Source organism: Nelumbo nucifera, chromosome 5, assembly GCF_055504915.1.
Source record: "Nelumbo nucifera cultivar China Antique chromosome 5, China Antique-T2T, whole genome shotgun sequence".
NCBI lineage: Eukaryota > Viridiplantae > Streptophyta > Magnoliopsida > Proteales > Nelumbonaceae > Nelumbo > Nelumbo nucifera.
In genome coordinates, this window is record NC_142653.1 from 39,486,249 (window position 1) to 39,508,530 (window position 22,282).

At 35.2% G+C, this 22,282-nt stretch overlaps 2 protein-coding genes across 2 annotated transcripts; both read left to right on the forward strand.

The window, feature by feature from the left end:
* Positions 1-5,940: 5,940 nt before the first annotated feature.
* LOC104606647 (metal transporter Nramp7.2-like) lies at positions 5,941-9,872 on the forward strand. Its single transcript, XM_010271952.3, has 13 exons — positions 5,941-6,156; positions 6,244-6,322; positions 6,431-6,471; positions 6,690-6,768; positions 6,866-6,970; positions 7,063-7,172; positions 8,018-8,199; positions 8,310-8,379; positions 8,461-8,634; positions 8,725-8,829; positions 8,920-9,051; positions 9,153-9,248; positions 9,366-9,872. Exons 1-13 carry the CDS (start codon positions 5,974-5,976, stop codon positions 9,699-9,701), a joined length of 1,692 nt encoding a protein of 563 aa, XP_010270254.1. The 5' UTR covers positions 5,941-5,973; the 3' UTR covers positions 9,702-9,872.
* A 2,534-nt stretch (positions 9,873-12,406) lies between these two features.
* LOC104606646 (26S proteasome regulatory subunit 7A) lies at positions 12,407-21,715 on the forward strand. Its single transcript, XM_010271950.3, has 10 exons — positions 12,407-12,599; positions 14,537-14,618; positions 16,233-16,324; positions 16,412-16,489; positions 16,603-16,664; positions 18,811-18,955; positions 19,184-19,402; positions 19,551-19,732; positions 20,484-20,659; positions 21,243-21,715. Exons 1-10 carry the CDS (start codon positions 12,516-12,518, stop codon positions 21,398-21,400), a joined length of 1,278 nt encoding a protein of 425 aa, XP_010270252.1. The 5' UTR covers positions 12,407-12,515; the 3' UTR covers positions 21,401-21,715.
* Positions 21,716-22,282: the final 567 nt, after the last annotated feature.

Genomic DNA, 22,282 nt, shown 5'->3' on the forward strand with positions numbered 1-22,282 from the left:
CCCATAAACAGATTCTAGGAGGAATGGTCCAATTTCAATATCGTTTCACTTGTATCGAGGTGTATCACCTGGTATTGGGCATGTATCAGAAAGTACCGATCCATATTGACATATCAAAGAAGTTCCAGTTCAAACCCACCTGGCCCACCTGATCACATAACTGGGTTGGGTTAAAATCGCAGGTTTTGTCAGGGTCTGATTTTTGACACATTGGGTTGAGTTAGACTTTTTCCGAATCCAAGTTAGTTCGGCCCAACTTGCGTTCCTATTTATAAGGTTCCACTTGCACTGAACATATTTGTATTTGCATTCTTCCCATACTGAGCCCAAACTCAGCAAAGGAATTTAGATAGGTTCACATCTTACGCATCGTCCCTTGTCGTGTTTGGTTCAAAATTCATTTTTGTTCATTCTTTCCAATAATAAAATTTTAGAATTGACAAAAATGGGTAAAAATGAGCAATGAGAGAATGTTACTACTAATCGAACGCTTTTTTTTTTTTTTTAAACATGCATTCTTTTTATGGCAAGAATGAGAATAAGTTTTGAACCCGTTTGATTACAAATTTTATTTTCATTCATTTTTTTGGAAGCAATTAGCACCTATTTAAAACTAATTAAAAAAAAATAGTTTGTTGAATTGGGTAGACAGCTATTCTAATGATGAAAAGATATTGGAACTTCAAAATAGAAATGGAATCTAAAATTTGTAAGATTAAAAATAAAATTTAAAACATGAAAAAGTGCAAAATATCTAACAATTTCATCAAATTGATAATAGTATATTTAACAAATATAATATATTAATAAAGTCATAAAATATAATAAAACATCATAAACTCATACTCATATTGTTTATTTTCATTTTTCAAAAAAATTCTATACGAACAGTCATAAACCACCACTGCCAGACGCCGTGTGTATTTGGAAGTGTGGGCGTTTTTTCAATAAATGCTGCCACATAGGCATCACTTCAGCATTTCCCCTCTCATACTCTTCCGTATGCATCGAGAATAGCAAAATGTGACTTTGGTTTCTGTGCACACCTACTGTTTGTGGAAGTTATTTTTTAAAGCTTCTCACAACGGTTAGACGTTTTTTCACTATTATGCTGATGTGGAGCCTAGTGGCGCCCACGATTCCAACCACATACTAGGTTTCAAAAACTGCCATATAGATTTTTATTGGCCGATGGCCAATGGTCAATATCTGTCAGCATATGTTTTTACAACAGACTATCAGCCATCCGTCGGTAGAAATCTATGCTAGTGGTATAGAGTTTTTTTAATAGAAACGAAATGCGCAATATGAAGCATCATTATATTTCATTCTACAAGTTAGCTTGATTTTATGCCATGAATTCATTTTTATTCTAAAATAATGAGTCCTATGGCAAGAATTTTGTAAATAAATGCTTTCATATGATTCATTCTTGCCCAAAATGAGTAAGAACTGAAAGAATGAGACTCACAACAGCAAATCAAACATGGCCTTAATTAATTAAAAAAAAAAAATCTTACTACATCATATGATCAGTTTTATTTGGGAAAAAGATTTCATCCGAGTTAGGCGAATCTATGCTTGGATTTTGAATTTATAGTGTGAAGAATAGACAGAACACAAAAGAAACATCCCTTGGAATGATCAACACCTCAGGCTGAGGTTGGAAGGAGTACAAATGCAAATATGTAGAGTGCAAAACCTTATATTTTGTATTATTTTATATGTATTTACACTGTACATACACACACAAGTAAAACCTACGGTAAATTACGGACTGCAATCCTGTAGTTTGTGGGTGGTATACTTAGTCCTCTGAACTTTGTTTTGCCAATTCAGATTCAAGATTCAATGGGCGGAGTATAAAAGCTAAAATATAGTATTTCTTTTGAATTGGGTAGGGTTTGAAAGCACAACCCAGTGCAAGAGAGAAACTCTATCTTAGCATCCCATTATCCTCGTTTTGATAGCTTTTACTCCCAACACATCAAATCTCAAATGGGCAATTTAATAATTTTATCCTTATAGTCAACCCTGTCAATGGCGAGTCCGGATATCCTGCCTTCCAACTCTTATGGTGAGATATGTGGTGTAAGATTACATTGGTAGAGTGTTGGAAGGTGTTTTGTTTGCAGGAGACCCCAACTCGTCAATGGCGTATTATAGGGGCAAAGTGCTGAAATCTAAAAATACAGGGGGTATCTTTGCCATAAAACAAAGTCGAGGGGCTAAATGTCATCACATCTAAGTACAAGGAGACAATCTGTAATTTACCCTAAAAATTATTGTCAATATAAAATACAATTTAGTAAATTGCCTATGGTAAGGTTGTGCTTGCCTAAATGCCTACCCAAGGTCCGAAATTAAGCCCACCCAACTCATGCTGAAGCATGAAGAAGGTTTGGCCCGGAATTGTGCTTGGGCTGTACTTGTCCATCCCGTTTGGGAGGGCTTTCATGCAAAAGCTTGTGGCTTTGCAAAGTGGGCCTCAGATAGTAAGCCTAAAAGCTGTATTTGGTGAAAAACCCATAAATCCCTTTGGCTGTGTTTGGCTGCAATGCAAATAAATTTATACTGATGCATAACTATGGCAGCAAATAATTTTAGTGTAAATTTTGACTATTTTTTTTTTCAATTTTAGTTTTTTTTTATTGCAGTACAGATGAAGTAAACTAAGACATGAAGTAAAATAAAGCAAAATCTAAAATAAAATTAAACAAGAATATAATTTGCATTTTTACATTTGCACTTCCATGCATTTGTACTAGGACATATAAGTTTGCATTGCAACCAAACACAACCTTAGGCTAAGTTTGGAAGGAGTACATATGCAAATATGCAGAGTGAAAAACCTTATATTTTGTATTATTTTGTATGTATTTACGCTGTATATATTTGCATTTGTACTCTTTTCAGACCAAGCCTTATATACTTTAATGTAACTAAGAAATTGACTTTTGGCTGAAATTGGTTTTAGCAGCTTCTTCAAAACAGCTCAATCAAATCTGAAGCCTTCCAAATGGGCTCTAAAATGGTCCACATTGCAACCATCAAATGCAAGCCCAACCTAATGTAAAAGCTTGGGCCAATTAAGTGATCAATCCATTTAATTAATCTTCACACACACAAACATCATACATGCACAAACACATACATATATATATAAAGCCAGCATGCCAGCATTAAGATAAGAAAATGCCAGCATGTCAAGCTCACCACGTGGTCGGCACGAATAACCACGTGCTGTCAGCAAGCACCCACATGGCCTGCACAAGCCTCATTTTATAATCTACGTTAAGCAAAGAATAAGCATGCCCTAATTCAGTCCTACGTCATTGTCATCAGGTCCAAAATACATGGGAACAGATACTTATGTATGCAAAACTACAGATATTATATTTATTCATATTTTAGTAAGGCCTCCATGCTTTAAAGGGGAGGAATTGGTTTTTCTAATTTATGATTCAAGACATGCGCGCACCTTAAAGATAAGATAAAATTTGGCATCCGAATTGATGGGATATTGTAATCTAAATTCTAAACTAATGCTTTAGGGGCTGCAATTTTGTGTGAGGGAATTTAGGAAAGCAAAACTACCCTTGTTTTGTTTTCTTTGAAATATGCACACTTGAGCTTGGGACTTGGAAACGAAGACAAAAGGGAGGGTGAGTGGCGTGGTTAAGCCCATGAGGTGGTTAGCAGCTGATGTTCAGTATCCTTTTCATTCATCACCATGACAGCAGAGAATGGACAGTTTGAGATTTTGATATTCATGGTGGGCCATTAAAGCTGTCTCCTATTTGTTAATGGTGACCTTTTATCTGGGAGATTAGAAGACCTAGATTAATTAGAAGCAGAGGTGTTATTAACCAATTGGGTTTTTGTTTTTCTTTTATATTAGTTGATGCAAAGCCGCCGGATGAAAGGTTGATATGTTATCACTTCATCTATGTTCCACCCATAAATTATTTCTAGAACTGATCATGGGTCGAGTAGCCAGATCCTTTGATCTGGCCTGACCTGTTTTAAATTGGATTTGAACATGAATTTATGTTTATGGGTTTGGGATCAGGAGAAAAATCGGCCTGAGTATGAGCCTGAGCCCAATTGGATAATATATTATATAACAAGAAATGTAATTTATATAATAAAAATATACATATAATATGTTCTTTTCCTTGTTTTTTTTTTCAAGCTATAGTGAGATACTTCATTATTTTTGAGTTTTAAGGTCTTTTAATATAAATAAATCAGTTTTTTATTAAGTAAAAAAAGAATATTTTTTTTTCCAATTTTTTGGTCAGATTTCAGGCTTAGGACTGAGCTTCAGGCTTTATATGAGGGCTGGGCTTGGGCTCTATCCTGGATGTGTTCTGTTAATATAATGACAAATCCTGTCCTGGCCCATGAATAGGTCTAATTATCTCTAATTCAATTCAATGGAGAAAGAAAGTTGTGGGAAATACCCCCAAGAAATATCATATGGTGTCTCATGGAGATCTCATAAGCATAATAATCAAGTTTGATAAGTCCACAGGAATAGCTGCAAATGATATCGGTTTGTCCACATCCAAATCCAGATCTGGTTGACAGTGATCCAAATTGATCTAATGTTACATATTTTTGAGGGGGGCTGCTTTGTGGGGAAAGAAAAATGCCAAAGGTTAGCACTGTACCTAGTCCACCCCACTTAAGACCCCATATAGCTGGGACCATGACCAATATGGGTAATGTTTACTTAAGAGTCAAAGGTTCAAGGTTAATTGAAGTTCATTTTATTCATGATATACAAAATTAAAGTTATTTTTAGTTCATTATATTAATATTATATGATATCTTGATCGACTTAGTTTAGTTTATCTTAATAATGACGTTCAATATCCAAATGACACCCGAATCCAATCTAAATTCAATGGAAAAGATTTGATTTGAATTCTAATATTAAAAAAAATAAAACTTGGATCTACATATTTCCAATCTGATGATCCATTTACAACCCTAATATTAATTACAATTTAGAACTTATAGGCCTCATTTCTAAAGGGAAATCAATCTCCCAATTAATAACATTTCCTGCCATTAAAAAATATCTGTTGGATTAGATGATCTGAAGGGATGCATTGCATGAATAAGGAGAGGATCGTCTACTGGTTTTGACATTTGGTGTGGAGTTTGGATCACCAGCCAACAAATTACGTTCCAACTCCCTACCAACATCATTTGACACTACACATCTCATACATGATGGGTCCTACTTTTATGATGGACCCCAGTTTCATAGTGAGATGTGTAGTGTCAGATAAGGAGTGAGAACATTTGTTGGCAGGAGATCCCAATTCTTAAATTTTGATGATATAAAACCTCTTTGTATGTACAAGGTAAGGGTGTGTACATCTGTCCCTCTGGGTGATTCTCTCCTCACTGACCTAGAGAGGATGGAGTATGATGTGGAAAACATGTAGATTTTTAAAGATATGGTAAAGTGATGAAGTGGCTAGCTGCCATTGCAAAATGATATTCCACTATATATATTGGATCCTCCCAAATTCCTATTAAGATATGACCCTATTAAAATACCAAATAGTCCAAACATATGGGACAAATTGATTAAAGAAATAGAAAAGGGGACTGACCAATGGGAAGCCCAGTGATTAAGGTAGCAGTTGATGAGTTGAACTCAAGTCTCAGGAAAATGTCATATGAGCTGATCATGAGTATAAAATGATATTTGGTTGGGTTTCTTTTTTAGTTTACATAGATGCTTTGTATGTGTTGAAAGTGACTTTGATCTCACACATAATGCATATATGAGTACTGATAAGGGTATGCCATATGGGAGTATTATTGATGCTTAAACTGGCTTGTTTTCACATTGCATTTTTATGTTATTCTTTATCTATAAATAGAGTCCATAAGTAGAGGACTGTATCATGTATTCATGTGCTTAGTTAGAGAGAATAGAGTTCACCAACTATGAGGAGAGAGAGAGAGATGGAGAGCCAGCAGCAGCAACAACATCAAGCGGTTGGAAGGGACCCACCATTTTGGGGAGGAGGAAGCAACCGAATTGCTTCGTTTAATTTGGAAGAGGAGCATCCACCATCCATAAGTGATCATAGTAACAAAGATTTCCAGGAAGAGGATCCCAAACACCAGGTTTATTATCATCCTTTCAAACTTTATTTCTTCTTTTCTTAATCTTAAGATGTTACTTACTTCTTTGCACTCTATTTTGATAACTAGAAACCTGGCTGGAGGAAGTTCTTGCCATATGTAGGCCCTGGTTTTTTAGTCTCTTTGGCTTACTTAGACCCTGGAAATTGTAAGTCTCTCTCTCTTCACACACACACATACACACAGAAACATTGCTTCTTGTCTCCTGTGATCGTTTCTTTTATTTCAAGCTTATAATGGTCTATATATGTTACAGTGGAAACTGATCTTCAAGCGGGAGCCAACCATAGATATGAGGTATAAGACCACAAAAGGAAAACCCCATTTGGAAAAAGTACAAATGCAAATATGTACAGTACAAATAAATACAAAATACAAGGTTTTGCACTCTACATATTTGTATTTGTAATCCTTCCAAACTGAGCATGAGAAAATAAGCATGCATGTAACAGAAAAACTAAGCTCTTCTATTCATTTACTTATTCAATTTACTTTCTCTTCTGAGATGTTCTCAGCTACTCTGGGTCGTCCTCATCGGGTTGATCTTCGCTTTCATTATCCAGTCCCTTGCAGCGAATCTTGGTGTAGCAACAGGTATGACACAGACCCACAGGCTTTAATTTCTTCAACTCTTCATTTCAATCTTTAAATCTACTTTTCTTTTCTCTTCTTCTCTTTTTCTGGGTCTAAGGCAAGCACTTGTCCGAGCTGTGCAAAATAGAATACCCAAAACACGTAAGGTATTGTTTATGGTTGCTGGCAGAGCTTGCCGTCATTGCAGCTGATATTCCTGAAGGTTTCTCTCTGTCTGTCTATCTATTACCTCCATTACTGTTCAGATTTGCATAATATTGTTACATGACTAATGGGTTTTCTGTTTCATTACAGTTGTTGGAACGGCTTTTGCTCTGAATATACTGTTTCATATCCCAGTATGGGCTGGTGTTCTCTTAACTGGCTTGAGTACTCTCCTACTTCTGGGTCTACAGAGATATGGGGTAATCTTCATTTGATTAATTAATGCTGATGACATCATATGAAACTAACTAGTAGAATAGTTAACAAACAGGTAAACCTACAATTTTTTAATGTGATGAATCAAATTGCCTATTAAGAGTCTTAAAGTGCTGAACTCGGTTTTGCCGAGCATTTTGTCCTCACTATCTAACAAATTGCTGCCATCAGACAAGGGACCCTCTGGATCGACTGACCATGTGTTCAATCCCTAAATCAAAACTTGTCTCTGTCGTGCTTTCTCCAAGTATCTTAATTATCTAGATTTTTGAAGCTATAATTTGAAACATGATGTGTTAAGGACATCTGTTGAAAATTTCTACACTAAAGTTTGCCCCATAAATAGCCAGTGGAGAGATGAACAAGTGGGGTTCTGTTGGGCCCAAGCCATCTCCCCACCTGGAATTAATACTTAGATCATTTGTGTTTCTTAACTATCTATGATTTTTGTTCTTGAGGAAAACAAAGTCTTCTTTCCTTTCTTTGACTTCTTTCTTATCTTTTTACTTTTCATGTGTTGAGAAGATTTCCTGTCTCCAAAAGCTTTTCATTCATGGACTAAATTTCATTTCCTAAATCCATATCACTTTACAAGATATACCCTTCTGCAACTATGGCTAATCATCACTTGGCAACAACTCCAATACGTGAACACATGATTCCTCGGCCTGCACCCATGTTGATTCAGTACCTTCTTAAGCTCCTAGAAGCAGATTTAGTATTAACCCATGGTTAATCACTTCAAAAATCAAAACCATCAACTTGGGCTTAATTGTTAATTAATGACCATGAGTTTGCTCATTTGCTTCTGATCCTGATCATGCTCCAGGTCCGGAAGCTGGAGATGTTAATAGCACTTCTAGTATTTGTGATGGCTGGTTGCTATTTTGGAGAAATGAGCTACGTCAAGCCTCCTGCAACAGAGGTGCTGAAGGGGATGTTCCTGCCTAGGCTCAGTGGTAATGGTGCCACGCCCGATGCTATTGCTCTCTTGGGCGCCCTCGTCATGCCGTAGGACCCCATCCCTCTTGGCCTCATCATCCTTTATCATTTTCTGAGAACCCCATTTCCCTAGATTTCTCACTCTACTTCAACTTCATTTTCCCATGATTTGTCAACAGGCATAACCTCTTTCTCCATTCTGCTCTTGTGCTTTCAAGGAAGGTACCTCAATCCGTCCGTGGAGTCAATGTAAGATACCAAGAAAACACTTCTCTTTGAGCTATACTCTACAAGCATGTGATAACTAAATTTGAATTCATGAATTTGCAGGATGCGTGTAGATTTTTCTTGATAGAGAGTGGATTCGCACTGTTTATAGCCTTTTTGATCAATGTTGCAGTGGTCTCCGTCTCAGGCACTGTCTGCTCGGCCCCAAACCTCTCCCATGAGGACTCTGATCACTGCAGTGATCTCACTCTAAACTCGGCTGCTTTTCTTCTCAAGGTTTGTATATCACTAACATAATATAGCACATATCGGGGAAGCGTGATAAGAAAAAACTCTATTCCTAACAAAAATCATCTTTACTTGCAGAATGTCTTAGGAAAGTCAAGTTCAACCATCTATGCCATTGCTTTACTGGCTTCAGGACAGAGCTCCACCATCACTGGCACTTATGCAGGCCAATATATCATGCAGGTTGTGGGACTAGACCGGTTGCCCATTATTTCATTTTGATTTGATTTGATTTCATGTTAAACATACATCTTGTTTTGTAAATTCAAATAGGGGTTCTTGGACCTTCAGATGAGGAAGTGGTTAAGGAATTTAATGACTCGTTGCGTTGCTATTACACCTAGTCTTGTTGTCTCTATCATTGGTGGTTCTTCTGGTGCTGCTCGGCTGATCATCATAGCCTCGGTTTGTGAATTGACTCAATATTTTGTTTGAGGAATATCATCTACTTAATTTAGCCTTTTCATTAATTAAATCCTGAAATTGTTGTAATGGATATGATGCAGATGATATTGTCATTTGAGTTGCCATTTGCTCTTATCCCTCTTCTCAAATTTAGTAGCAGTTCTACCAAGATGGGACCCCACAAGAATTCTATATATGTGAGTATTACTTGGTTTTCTACTGCTTCGGTATCACAACTAAGGGCCATTGATTGGTTTAATGGTAAAATCTTGGGCTGACAAGTGTGATTTTGTCCACAATGGTTGTTCTTGCAGATCATCTTGATCTCATGGATTTTAGGGCTATGCATCATCGGTATCAATGTCTATTACTTGAGCACAGGATTTGTTGGTTGGCTGATTCACAATAATCTGCCAAAAGTTGCCAATGTATTCATTGGAATCATAGTGTTTCCCCTCATGGCATTATACATTCTTGCTGTTCTCTACTTAAGCTTCCGCAAAGACACTGCAGTAACATTCATGGAGCCACCCAAGTTAGATCCTACTGCTCAGATCCAAATGGAGAAAGGGTTCAATGGAAGAACCAACACTCAATCTGAGGAACTTCCTTACAGGGAGGACCTTGCAGATATTCCACTTCCAGAATAAATGAGAAGGATCTCTCAATCAGTCTACAAGGCTATTGCACCAAATGGAAACTTCCATGTAACTTACTGTCAATGTAGCTTAATTGCCATGTTTGTAACTTGTAATGTGAGAAGGCTAGAATCTATATATCTATACTACTTTAAAAGGCACAAATAGCCATAAAATATTTTTGGAATTTTCTCAAGACAAAATTTACCCCTCCATATTTAAATTTATTGATAAAATAAGAGGGCAAATAGGGCAATCGGTTATTGATATTAAATGAATTGAAAAAGGTAATATTATGATATTCAATGCATTGAATTCTTTCGTTGAATCCAACATTTAAGTTATTAACTTGCATTTACCTTTATTGAATCATATATTTAAGACATTTTTGTTTCTTCTCGCCATTAAATTATATTAATTAAATCCATACATAATACATTAATAATTTCAATAACATAAAACTTATAATTTTAAAATATACTTAAAAAATAGTGTTTTCATCAAGGTGGTGGTAAGAAATTAAACCATTTTGAGTCAAATGGGCCAATCCATGTTTCCACAATTAAATAATAAAATTTAAAAATAGATAGAATACAAAAAATATAGAAATTAAAAAAAAATGGGGACATTTCTATCATAATATATTCAACATATTAAACAATAATAAGTATGATAAATAATAAATGCTTTAATTAGTGATGGAAATGGAATATAAAATTTAAAACCAATTGGAAATAAAACTATTTTTTATATTCTCTCTCATTAAATCTCATATTTAAGGTATATTCTTTCATTAAATCATATATTTAAGATCTCATCATTAAGTTCTACTAATTAAATCTGTAAAATTAATTTTAATAGCATAAAAATAAATATTTTGAAAAGTAATTTGAAAACAAAACCATTTTCTTCCCTCTTTGTGGTGGATAAGCAATTTAACCATTTGGGTCAGTGGGTTAACTAATAATTCCATAATTAAATAATAAATTAAAAATAAATAAAATATCAACATACAGAAAATCATATTGTTACTTTTGTTAATTTTCTATTTCTATATGTAAAATTCAAGTAATTAATATGAAGAAAAATATCTCACATGCAATGCACATGCTTAATTACTAGTGTATACATACATACATACATACATACGTACACACACACACACACACACACACACACACACACACATATATATATATATATATATATATATATATATATATATATATATTATTCTATTTTACTATTTTGATACACTTTCTCTCTGTCACCTCTCACATCTCACCTTTTATCTCTCCCCTTAGTCCCCTATCTCCAAATACAATTAATGTGTCATCATAGGCTTTTAAATTTTAAACGTCGATTTTAATGGAACGACAAGAACAAAAATTATAAAATAGAATATGAATATAATACGAGCATTATAGGGTTTATTTCTCAGAAATTTAATGTTGCGGGTTGAACCGTTCGACCCGAATGGTTGAACCGCTAATCCAAAAACCAATGGTCAAAGCAGTTCCATTTCCAGGTCGGTTTTTAAAACCTTGCCTAAAACCATGGTCAAAATTGTAGAGTCACCCTCAAAATCCACATTTTGAAATCATTAAATAGTGATAATTGGACATACTTTTAAATATTGATCAAATAACAATGATTTTATTCAATATTAATTAAAAGAGAGAAATACATCTAGCTAAAACTCCATTAAATTTCAGTTACAATTCATTATTAAATGAAAGAGAGATAAATATATTCAATTAAACACTCCATGAAATTTCATTTACAATTCATTTATTAATTCATTTAAAATAATAAACAAAATATCATATTTGTCCTCAAATTCAAATCTAAAAATATTAACATAAAGTGAGAAAATTTGTTCAACTAAAATTCCAGAAATTTTTAGGGACTATTGGTACTTTTTCGAGTAGTATAGATAGATATGCATACATGGATAGATTAAGTCGACTCTGACCAAAGCCTGAACCCAATCTAGATACATCAAATTTTAGTATAGATTGGACTCAGTTTAGATAATTCAAACCTAACCCCAAGCTCGAGGTTTAGGCGCAATTCTTAGAGTTGGGCCTGCTTTCTAATTTTACATGAGCCCTTAAATCATTTTCTTATTGCAAGAACCTATACCTTTTTTTGTCTATCAGGCTTCAAATGATCACCTTACGTTTAAATGGAATTAAATTGGATCAGATAGGGATCGATCCATATTCGATCTAAGATTTCTTTCAAGAAAAAAACCTATTCGATCCAAGACAGAATTCGATTTTTTTTTTTTTTTTTGAAAAAGCAGACAATTAGAATTTGAATTTGGACGTCTGTTTCATCTACCCCAAATCTTGTTGGATTTCAGATATGGTCTTCTGATAATTGGATCAACCTCAGATGTAGTCAGACTCAATCCGAATCCGGTCCGGTTAGAGGCTTAGAGCCTTACTCTTAGGCTATGTTTGGTTTGAGACAAAAGGTAAGGAAAGGAAGGGGTGCACGTATCGGTTTGATAACGTACTGCCCTTTCAAACCAAACACAGCATCGCCCTTTGACATGAGCCGGTCACTCTTTTCAGCTTTTTGTCCTGCTGATCGGTTTGATAACGTATCGGTTCAGTTAATGCACCAAACGGTTTAGCAGTTCGGTTCTTCGTCCTTACAGAACCGCCGGTCCGTGCAGACCTGTTTCTAAAGCAAAGTTGCTTCCATGGTGGCGGTCCGGCAGATATCACCTTAGCTACTAGTCTGCAGACTGGATTTCAACTCTTGTTTTACCTCTCTTGTTTCGCAAGCAAGCTCCAGAGCTCGAAGCAAGGATCAATGGCGCCCGAACCTGAGGAGGAGATCAACGAGAAAAATCCTCGTCCCCTTGACGAAGATGACATCGCTCTTCTCAAAACCTATGTGAGTGTCTGCATTAACCCTAATCTTTTTTCTTTTACCCTTCTCCTCTACAGCTTAATTTGATCCCTCGAGTTGATCTGTTTTGCACGAGATCATTAGATTTGGATAAAAAGGTTTCCTTCTTGGGCTCAACTACAAAGGTTCTGCCTTTACATTCAGTAGTTTGCGGATTGCCATGTTTTAGTTGTGGATCGTTTTCTTGAACCGGGTTTCTCCTTCCTGTGTTATTTTAGGGTTTCATCTTTTCCGTGTATATGGGTTTGATTTCATTTTCTTTGTTATGCTGTACAGCATTTCCCCTGATTTTTCTGTCGAAAGGTTGTGCTTCACGGTATTAATGTGTGGCTTTTTGTTAGTGTATACTTTTCCATTTAAAAATTGATTTTGGCTCGAGCCAATCCTGCCGCTATTAACTCTGGTTGTGGGGAGTCGAACATTCCTAAATTAAAATTAGATTGGCTCCTGCAAACTGCATAAAATATACAAGAGATTGTGGTGCCCATAAGAATGAAGATAAGGTGGGGTGGAAGCAAGGTAAACAGAAAATTCCCCGATTAGAGATTTAGTGTTTTTTTTTTTGGAAAAAGGTAAAGTATGTTTCATTAACCAAGTAGCAAAAGAGTTAAAGAATACACCTATGTACACTTGCAACTAACAACTTACAAGGGCCGTCTGGGTTGGAGTAGTGTGAGCAAATTTGTGAACTCATAATTTCAGAGAATGTATTGTCTATGGAGGAGGGAAATGGTGAAACAAGATTTGTGCATCCGAGGCTAAAGCCTAAACAATTGTGATATGGCCAACTTGATTACCCACAACATCAATGGCAATGGACAATCAAACAAGGTTGTTTGTAACATCATAATATAGAAAGTAAAAAAGAGGAACAGGAAGTTCTCTCCCATATACTTGGTAACCTGCCAACAACTTCCTTATCCAACAACCTTGTTATAACAAAACATCTTTGCTTAACTTAAAGTCTATCTTCATCTGTATTGATCCCAAAATAAACCTTTGGGGGCATCTCTCCCATATACTTGGTAACCTGCCAAAAACTTCCTTATCCAACAACCTTGTTATAACAAAACATCTTTGCTTAACTTAAAGTCTATCTTCATCTGTATTGATCCCAAAATAAACCTTTGGGGGCATCTCTAAACAACCTCGGTAAACCTATGGTTCTATTGATGCTAGAAGGAAGAAACAAAGGGGTTAGTGGGTCTTGATGGTTTGATTTTGGGCTTTGACTTTAGTGGGTGATAACTTATCACCTTGTTGTAATTTCTCTCTTTTTAATAAAATATTTTCTTTTTTGGTTATTACAAAAAAACCTCTTATTTTATTGGATTTCTCACTTTGCCTCTCATCTCTATAAATTTGTTGTAAAGCCAGCATAGAACCTCTCCACTATTCTCTACTAAACCCAATGCTCTTTCTCCAATACTGAAAACCTGCACCTATGCCAGAATGCTTGAATTAAAAGTGTACTCAACTTGGTAATTAAAACCTGCACCTATGTAAAATGCTTTATGAGAAGGCAATACCATCTGAACCAATTAAAAGTGTACTCAACTTGGTAATTCAACTACAACAAACCCAACATGAAATGTTGGATCATTATGATGTCTGTCCGTTGCTCAATATCCTTTAGTCTTTGGAGTTTGGAAATCTAGCTAGGTCATTTCTTTTTCTTAGTTGCATGGTTCTTGTCCATGGCTGTATAATGTTTTATTTTGCTGGAGGATATCCAGTTGAGAGCTTCTGCCTATCTTATGTTGAATCATTGTGCATGTTTCATGTTTAATGCTTTGGTTTTTCCTCTACCTATCAATCTCTGTAATGCTTTTTGTTATTTTGGTGTCAGATCTTCTTGCAGTTCAATTTATTGTAACCTTTTGTGTCATACCTCTTTCTCTGTTTGAATGTTCTGATTGCAGGGTCTTGGACCTTACTCTACCAGTATAAAGAAAGTGGAGAAGGAAATTAAGGAAATGGCCAAGAAAGTCAATGATTTATGTGGTATGGATTTTATTCCTGTTACCTAAAGTTACAAGAATTTGTTGCCTGTGGAAGGAAGACAGGAGATTGAGGGTGAGCCTGTCAGGCTTAATGAATGTCATCTACGATCTATACATAATGCAAATGATAATTTAAGTGGGCATTCAGTATCCAGTCCAGCCTAGCCCATCTTTCATGTTCTTGAAAAGTATTTGGCAAAAGTAAAATAAGCATTTTTTATCAGTAATGATACTTAAATTTTCATTAAGGTATTAAAGCCTCATTCTCATGTGGTTAGAAAATGAATACTATGCATGTCCATCTAGTAAAATAAACATGATTGGCTTGATCTAGATTTACCTACTTCACACATTGGATGCCAAGTATAAGGATTGTTAATGAAGTTTTATGGAAGAATGGCACTGAAACCTTATCTGCTTACTGAATGCAAAATTCTATGAGGCATTGGTATTGATATGACACATGGTTCATTATGTTGAAAGTTAAACATGATATGATGCATTTAAATCTTCATATACTTCAAAAACATGCATACTGACATATTTATAGATTTTATTTGTGTATCCTACTGTATTTGATCTGTTCCTTTATATTAGCTATATGGAAATGATGCTGTTGCTTTTAGATTAGCTGATTCAAAAAGTTTGGATGTAGAACTATCATAAAGATGTCTTTTATTGATTGTACCTATTTACTCATGGGAGTATACTTTCTTGGAGTCTAAAATTTGTAGCATTCCAAAAGGCTGCAAACTTCAAGATCTTATTGGCTAATAAAAGTTCATGCAGGGGAACAAAGAAGTTTCTGTTGGGAATGTATTATTCTTTATTTGTTCCTGATGTACATGTGGCCTACTTATTTATCAGCTCTTACAAGGTCATTTCCCAAAAATTTTTCCCACGGAATTTAATCTTCTACTTTGTGGTTAATTCTCTGTTTTGTTATTAAAAGTATATATCCTTGATAGTCTACAAAGCAAATGTGCAAACACCCAACATTTCCTTTTGACATTCATAAACAATAAATCCTATCCCATTGATTGGGCTGTGCTGATCTTAGCTGTTGGATTTATGTTATAATTCTAGCTTGTGATAGTGCACTTTCCACATCATATTTCATAGAATGTGCCTATGTACTGGAGCATTACATATTTTGTACCAGTATTTCATGAACAGTTCTGGGTGGTGTCTCTAACTCTTTCTGATGGGTTTGTCCATTATTTTTTTACAGTCCACAGTATAAGTTGTTTCCAGATGTCTTTTGGATCAGTGGTCCTTGGTGTCTTCATTATTACTTCCATTTTTAATCCGTCCTTTGGGAATAAAATATATTTGCATTATATTATATTTATAAAACATGCTTATGTACTTGAGCATCTCTTACCTTTAACCAGTAATTCATGGACAGCTTTGGGTGGTGCTTCTCCTTTTACATGATTGAATCCATTATTTTGTTATGCTTGGCAATATAAATTACAGATGTTTCAAGTATTTCTTTTGGATTACTGTTCATGTCTTCATTATTACTGCCATTCTTAATTCATCCCTTTCGAATAGAACTCTTAGGCTGGTTCTCTTTTGGGGCTGAAGAGGCTTTACTGTCTTCAAACTATAGGTATTAAAGAGTCCGATACTGGTTTAGCTGCACCCAGCCAATGGGATCTTGTCTCTGATAAACAGATGATGCAGGAGGAGCAACCGCTGCAGGTATCTTGATAGCTTCATGTTTCTTTATTTAGATTGGGCTTTTTAATCAGTTGTAGGTCTGAGCAGTAATTTACTTTTGGGAAACAGGTTGCTAGATGCACAAAGATAATTAATCCAAATACTGAAGATGCAAAGTATGTCATAAATGTTAAGCAAATTGCGAAGGTAATTTTCTGCTCAATGCTTAACTTCTGTTGGCAATCGGTAAAGTTTAAGAAATTTGGCATGGAAGAAATTGTGTCTAATTCTTTTCCCGTTTATTTTAATGGTTACTGCAGTTTGTTGTTGGACTGGGAGACAAAGTTTCCCCAACTGATATTGAAGAAGGCATGCGTGTGGGGTAGGCTTTCTGTTTATCTTCTCCAAAAAGTTGTAATACTTATTAACAAATTTTTAATATTTTAATTTCTGTAGTAATTAAGATCATTCACATTGTGTTCTTTGAAAAAACAAAAATTTTCATGTTTTTGTTGCTTGAAGATTCAATGCATGGAATTGGATGTGTCCTAAAATTTTATTTGTTGAATAGTCTGCTTTTTTCATTCATTTCCTATGCCACTGGTTTCAGATGTATGATAGCATCTGTAAGCAGTTAGAATTTTGACTTGTAGTTAATACTTATTATTTCAACTTTTGAGCAAGTTGTCTTACCTGATAAAAAGGGATTATTAAGAACATTTTTATTGTTACTTCTGTATGATGTATTACTAAAACTTGGCCCTATTATATCAGGATGTTGATTTGTCCACGCTAATGAAAATTTGTGATTAGATCACTTTACCTTTAAATTGATTATACATACAGATACAGGGCAAGATTTAAAATTTCGCAATGTATTGACCCATATCGGCTGATACATACCGTTTCGGGATGGATAAGATACATGAAACGTATAAAATTAGGTAATTTCGTGTTTTTTCGTTTGTATTAGACTGATACGGGTCTGTATCGGCGTCGTATTGGACCATTTCAGGTATGTATCAGCCGATACAATCTCGAAATAGACCAATACGCACTATGTATCAGCTGTTACAATCTGAAATTAATTTCCCTCTCTTTTTACTGTTTAAATTCAAATTCAATTTCTCTCTCCTTCCTCATTCATATCATTTTTAATTAAGCCTTTGAATTTGAGATGTCATTAAATGCTAATATTATTTAATTCTATGCTCTTTGAATCACCTTTAATTAAGGCATTTAACATGCCATTAAATGCTAATTAATTCAAATAGCTTGTTAAAAACCATAAATTGAAGGTAAGAAGTTTCAAGCCCTAATCATTTATTTACAAAGACAATTAGTCCACTATGCCATACCTTTATTGCTTGTCTTAATATTCTGTACTTTGATTCTTAAGTAATCCCTATTCTTTTGGTGAAAGTTTCTCAATAAATGCTAAAATTTAATTATTAAATTTTTTATAATAGTAAAAATTAATAAAATTATACTTATTTATTAAACATTAAGGTATATATAAACTTATGTACATAATAAATATTATCTAAGTCTATATAATAAATATTAACTAATTAATGACTTCAAAAATATTAACTAATAAATATTAGTGTATATATACACATATATACATTTTAGTTTTTCTATTATTTTTGAACGGTTACCAATTATGTCCTAAAACTTTATATAAACTATAAAGTATGGTTTTTATATTTAAATAAATTAGTTATAATCATATAAAACTCGATTTTATTATTGTTAATATATTTTCTTAAGGATTTTTTTTTGGATTTTCTAGTGTATCCATGTGTATCTTGATTTTTCGTCTGTATCTATATGTATCCAAAGCGTATCCTGATACATCTCTTAGAATTGCCTTTCCAATACACCTTGCATTTCTAATACTTTGAACCTTGATACAAGGGTTAAGCAGAAGGTTCTTAGTTGAAACTTTTGCTCGTAATAGTCAACTCAACAAAGCCTTATCGCAATCACATGAGATTGGCTGCATGGATCATTTTTTTTTTACTAATTCACTCTATCAAGGGTCATATGTATTGTTGGACTTAAGTTTTATTAAATCTCAAAATGGTGAGGGATTTTTCATTTAACATTTCAACTATCAGACAGCTTAATTTCCAAAACGCACTCTGGTGTCAAAGGTTTTGTGTATTTATAAAAGGTAAGTCCACTTGCTAGAAGAACCCTAACCCTGATGTCAGAACCTTTTGGGTCATTATCTATTCCCTTATTATTTATATTATCTGTAGTCACCTTAGTTGATTAACTCCGTTTTCCCTCTCTTTAGGACACACACACACACACGGGATGTGATTTTTCATGGTTCTCTTGCTAATTCTTACAATTAGTCCAAATTGAGAGAAGTAATAAACGACATTTGGTTTCCTGAAATATATTCATTCATAATTACAATTCAATATAGTTGGTTTGCTGAAGCCTATGTTGTTTTCTGCCTTTTTATTGTTGTTTGTTTTTGATTGGTAATATGTTGTTTTATGCTGTTGTTGCAGGGTAGATCGGAATAAATATCAGATTCAGATTCCACTACCCCCAAAGATCGATCCAAGTGTAACGATGATGACGGTAGAAGAAAAGCCTGATGTTACATATAATGATGTTGGTGGATGCAAAGAGCAGATTGAAAAGATGCGAGAAGTGTGTAATATTTACTTAGTGCTTTTATGTTAACTTTATTATCTTTACATTCTTGGGCAAAACATATTGAGGTCTTTTGATCCTTGTGATCTTTAAGATCCATATGTATGTGCATGTTATTATAGAATTTCACTATTAAGAATTAATCGTCAAGCTCATCTATACTGTCATGCCAGATATCCCCAATAGTACCTTTTGTTGAACCTATATTTGATTTCTTTATGCAAGGTCGTTGAGCTGCCCATGCTTCACCCAGAGAAATTTGTAAAGCTTGGAATTGATCCCCCTAAGGGTGTTCTCTGCTACGGTCCTCCTGGAACTGGTAAAACACTCCTAGCTAGAGCTGTAGCCAACAGAACTGATGCTTGTTTCATTCGTGTCATTGGAAGTGAGCTTGTTCAGAAGTATGTAGGAGAGGGCGCTCGAATGGTTAGGGAGCTCTTTCAGGTTATTATCCGTCCATCAGTTTACCAGCTTGGTTAACTAGATTTTCCTAATTTTTAGATTCTTTCATTTAATTATATTTTCCAACAAACAAATGTTTGCTTTAATTTCTTGCCTCATTTGGTCCTTATCATACACTGTTTTTCTTTAGATGGCACGCTCAAAGAAGGCCTGCATTGTCTTTTTTGATGAAGTGGATGCCATTGGTGGTGCACGTTTTGATGATGGTGTGGGTGGGGACAATGAAGTTCAGCGAACCATGCTTGAAATTGTTAATCAGCTAGATGGGTTTGATGCTCGAGGAAATATCAAAGTTTTGATGGCAACAAATAGGTTAGTCACCAATCTTTCTACAACTGTTATTGGTCAAAAAAAAAAAAAATTCTTTCTACAACTGTTAATTGCTAATTATTCTCAAATTCTTTTAGTAAATTTTGAGCTCTATATTGTGGAAGCTTGACCTACTTCTGTCAAGTAAATCCATTGGTGGCCCAATAGTTGGTTCACTATTGTTTCTTGCTGATATCACCTTTGGATGTGATGTGCTGAATTTAAGAAGGCTACATAGTAATTAGAATTTCTTGTTAATATTCATTCAAGAGCTGCCATACTGTTGAGTTCAGTCTTATATCTTCGACCTGAGTTTTGGCTGTACCTTTCCAATTCTTCTAAATGCCTTGGTAAAGGGACTTCTGTCTAGAAGGCCGCTTGGCTTGCTCAGCACCCTGGCATGTGCATAGGGGTCAAGAAAGTTGCCAGCTGAGATTCCTGCTTGGTCAAAGATGCCAAGTGATAAATCAGTTGCCAGACGTTCCCCCAACCCCAGTTTATGTAGGTTCTAGTAGGCTATTTGAGGGTGTTTGGGTGTTTGTATGCAAACTTTAGCAACATCTGCATTCTATAAAGATATAAAAACATAACCGTAATGTCGGTGCTGAACCATGATTAAGTATTGACTGCATTCTAGCCACTATATATCAGGTATTCTGATGTTTAATATTTTAGTATTAATCTTCTTTTAAGGTTACTATCCAACTACTCATCTCCCTCTTCATATTTATGTTCATTTATACAATTTTTTCAGACCAGACACACTGGACCCAGCACTATTACGTCCGGGACGGCTGGATCGTAAGGTTGAGTTTGGGCTACCTGATTTGGAGAGCAGGACACAGATATTCAAGATCCACACAAGAACAATGAATTGTGAGCGAGATATAAGGTTTGAGCTTTTGGCTCGACTTTGCCCCAACTCCACTGGTAATTGATGCTACTTTGGGGAACTGTTTCTTGTTTTTCTTTTATAATGTTACTTTTAAAGAAATTAATAATGCCTACTATTTGTTTTTTGGGTAAAATAAATTACAAGTTGTTAGGCTTCTATTAACCCTGTGAAGATGCTTTCTTGGTTGGATGAGTTTCTTAACTGAATCCTTGATCTAGCCATCTAGGTTGAAGATTTTCTTCACCCACTAATGAGTCATCTGCTTGCTTTCCATAAAGAAAAACTTCGTCTCTTCCCTAGATAGCGACCAAAATGGATGGATGCTATTTTGTCAAATTAGCAAACTATGTGCGAGTTTGCTTTGACTGTTGCACGTTAATTACTCCTTGTTCTGACTTGATAAAGAATGCAAAACAATTTTCCTCTATTAATGATAGATCGATAGGTCATTGTTGTCTTTACATAAAATAAATATTCTATGCCACTTTAATACTTGCCCCCATTTCCTATAGGCCTGCTGTTTACCAAGTATTCTGCTGTTTACTAAGTATTTGTCTGTTATCCCTCTTGAATATTCTGGTTCCATGGTTTTGTAATTTATGTTTCATGGATTCTCAGGGGCTGACATCAGAAGTGTGTGCACGGAGGCAGGGATGTTTGCTATAAGGGCACGAAGAAAAACAGTGACCGAGAAAGATTTCCTTGATGCAGTTAATAAGGTCATCAAAGGCTATCAGAAATTTAGTGCAACGCCCAAATATATGGTGTACAACTGAGCTGCTATCGTCATTTCAAATTGAAGCATATTAAATGCTACATTTATCCAATATTATCAGTTTACCTGTTTTTTTTTTGATATTTACCAGTAGTTGGGGTAATTTCAATGTTCAGTAGTGCTTGTATTTGATCTTTCCCCATCAAACAAATGGTTTTTTCTTTCATTTTGTTTTTATCGTTAATGCCCTGAAAAGTTCCTTCCCTATACCTCATTGATTAAATGGACACTGATCTCATTGCTGGAAGCAAGCAAGTTCATTTGTTATCCTACTGAACGAGCTTTTACTGTCAAAGAAACAACCATGTTTGCTAAATTCGTAGTTCACTTGAAACATTTAATATTTGAACCCCGATTGAGAATTAAGATTGAAGTGGGTCCTTTTGTTGTTTTAAGGATTTTGATATCAGGAAGCCCTTAGCTGCCCTATGAGGGCCAACTTGGTTGATCCAGGGGAAAGCTTACAAGTAATGTGAAATCTGCATTCAAGCAGCAGCAAGTCAACAGCTCCAGAGAAATAGCTGTACAAGAAAGTTCCAAGTACTCTTGGTAAACCTTAGGACTGGAGGACTGCATGCCAAGCCCAAGAATAACCTATGTTTTCTGAAACTAAGCACATGGTGCTCGTTGGGTCAACCATGAATGGCTGCAATTGGTGGCGTATTCTGAGAGGACACAGCAAAACAAGCTGCGTATAAGATAGCAGGAAGTGGGTGTGGTTGAGTTAGGTGGCATTCCAGGCCATGCTTGTGAAGGGCTGGATCTATTTGTGTTCCATGCAAATTGCCTCCAGTTGCATTGTTTTGGCCAGACGAAAAGAAATGCCAACAGGCTTTCTTTCCCTTGTCATCTTCCGAGTTCAAGGATGCGCAGCACGCCTGTT

Excerpts from the sequence above, each read along its gene's own strand:
- LOC104606646 (XM_010271950.3), top strand. The coding sequence starts at position 12,516 with ATGGCGCCCGAACCTGAGGAGGAGATCAACGAGAAAAATCCTCGTCCC. Across the intron at positions 12,600-14,536 it reads TCGCTCTTCTCAAAACCTAT|GGTCTTGGACCTTACTCTAC; the intron begins GTGAGTGTCTGC and ends TTCTGATTGCAG. Across the intron at positions 20,660-21,242 it reads ACTTTGCCCCAACTCCACTG|GGGCTGACATCAGAAGTGTG; the intron begins GTAATTGATGCT and ends ATGGATTCTCAG.
- LOC104606647 (XM_010271952.3), top strand. The coding sequence starts at position 5,974 with ATGAGGAGAGAGAGAGAGATGGAGAGCCAGCAGCAGCAACAACATCAA. Across the intron at positions 6,323-6,430 it reads TTACTTAGACCCTGGAAATT|TGGAAACTGATCTTCAAGCG; the intron begins GTAAGTCTCTCT and ends TATATGTTACAG. Across the intron at positions 6,769-6,865 it reads GAATCTTGGTGTAGCAACAG|GCAAGCACTTGTCCGAGCTG; the intron begins GTATGACACAGA and ends TCTGGGTCTAAG.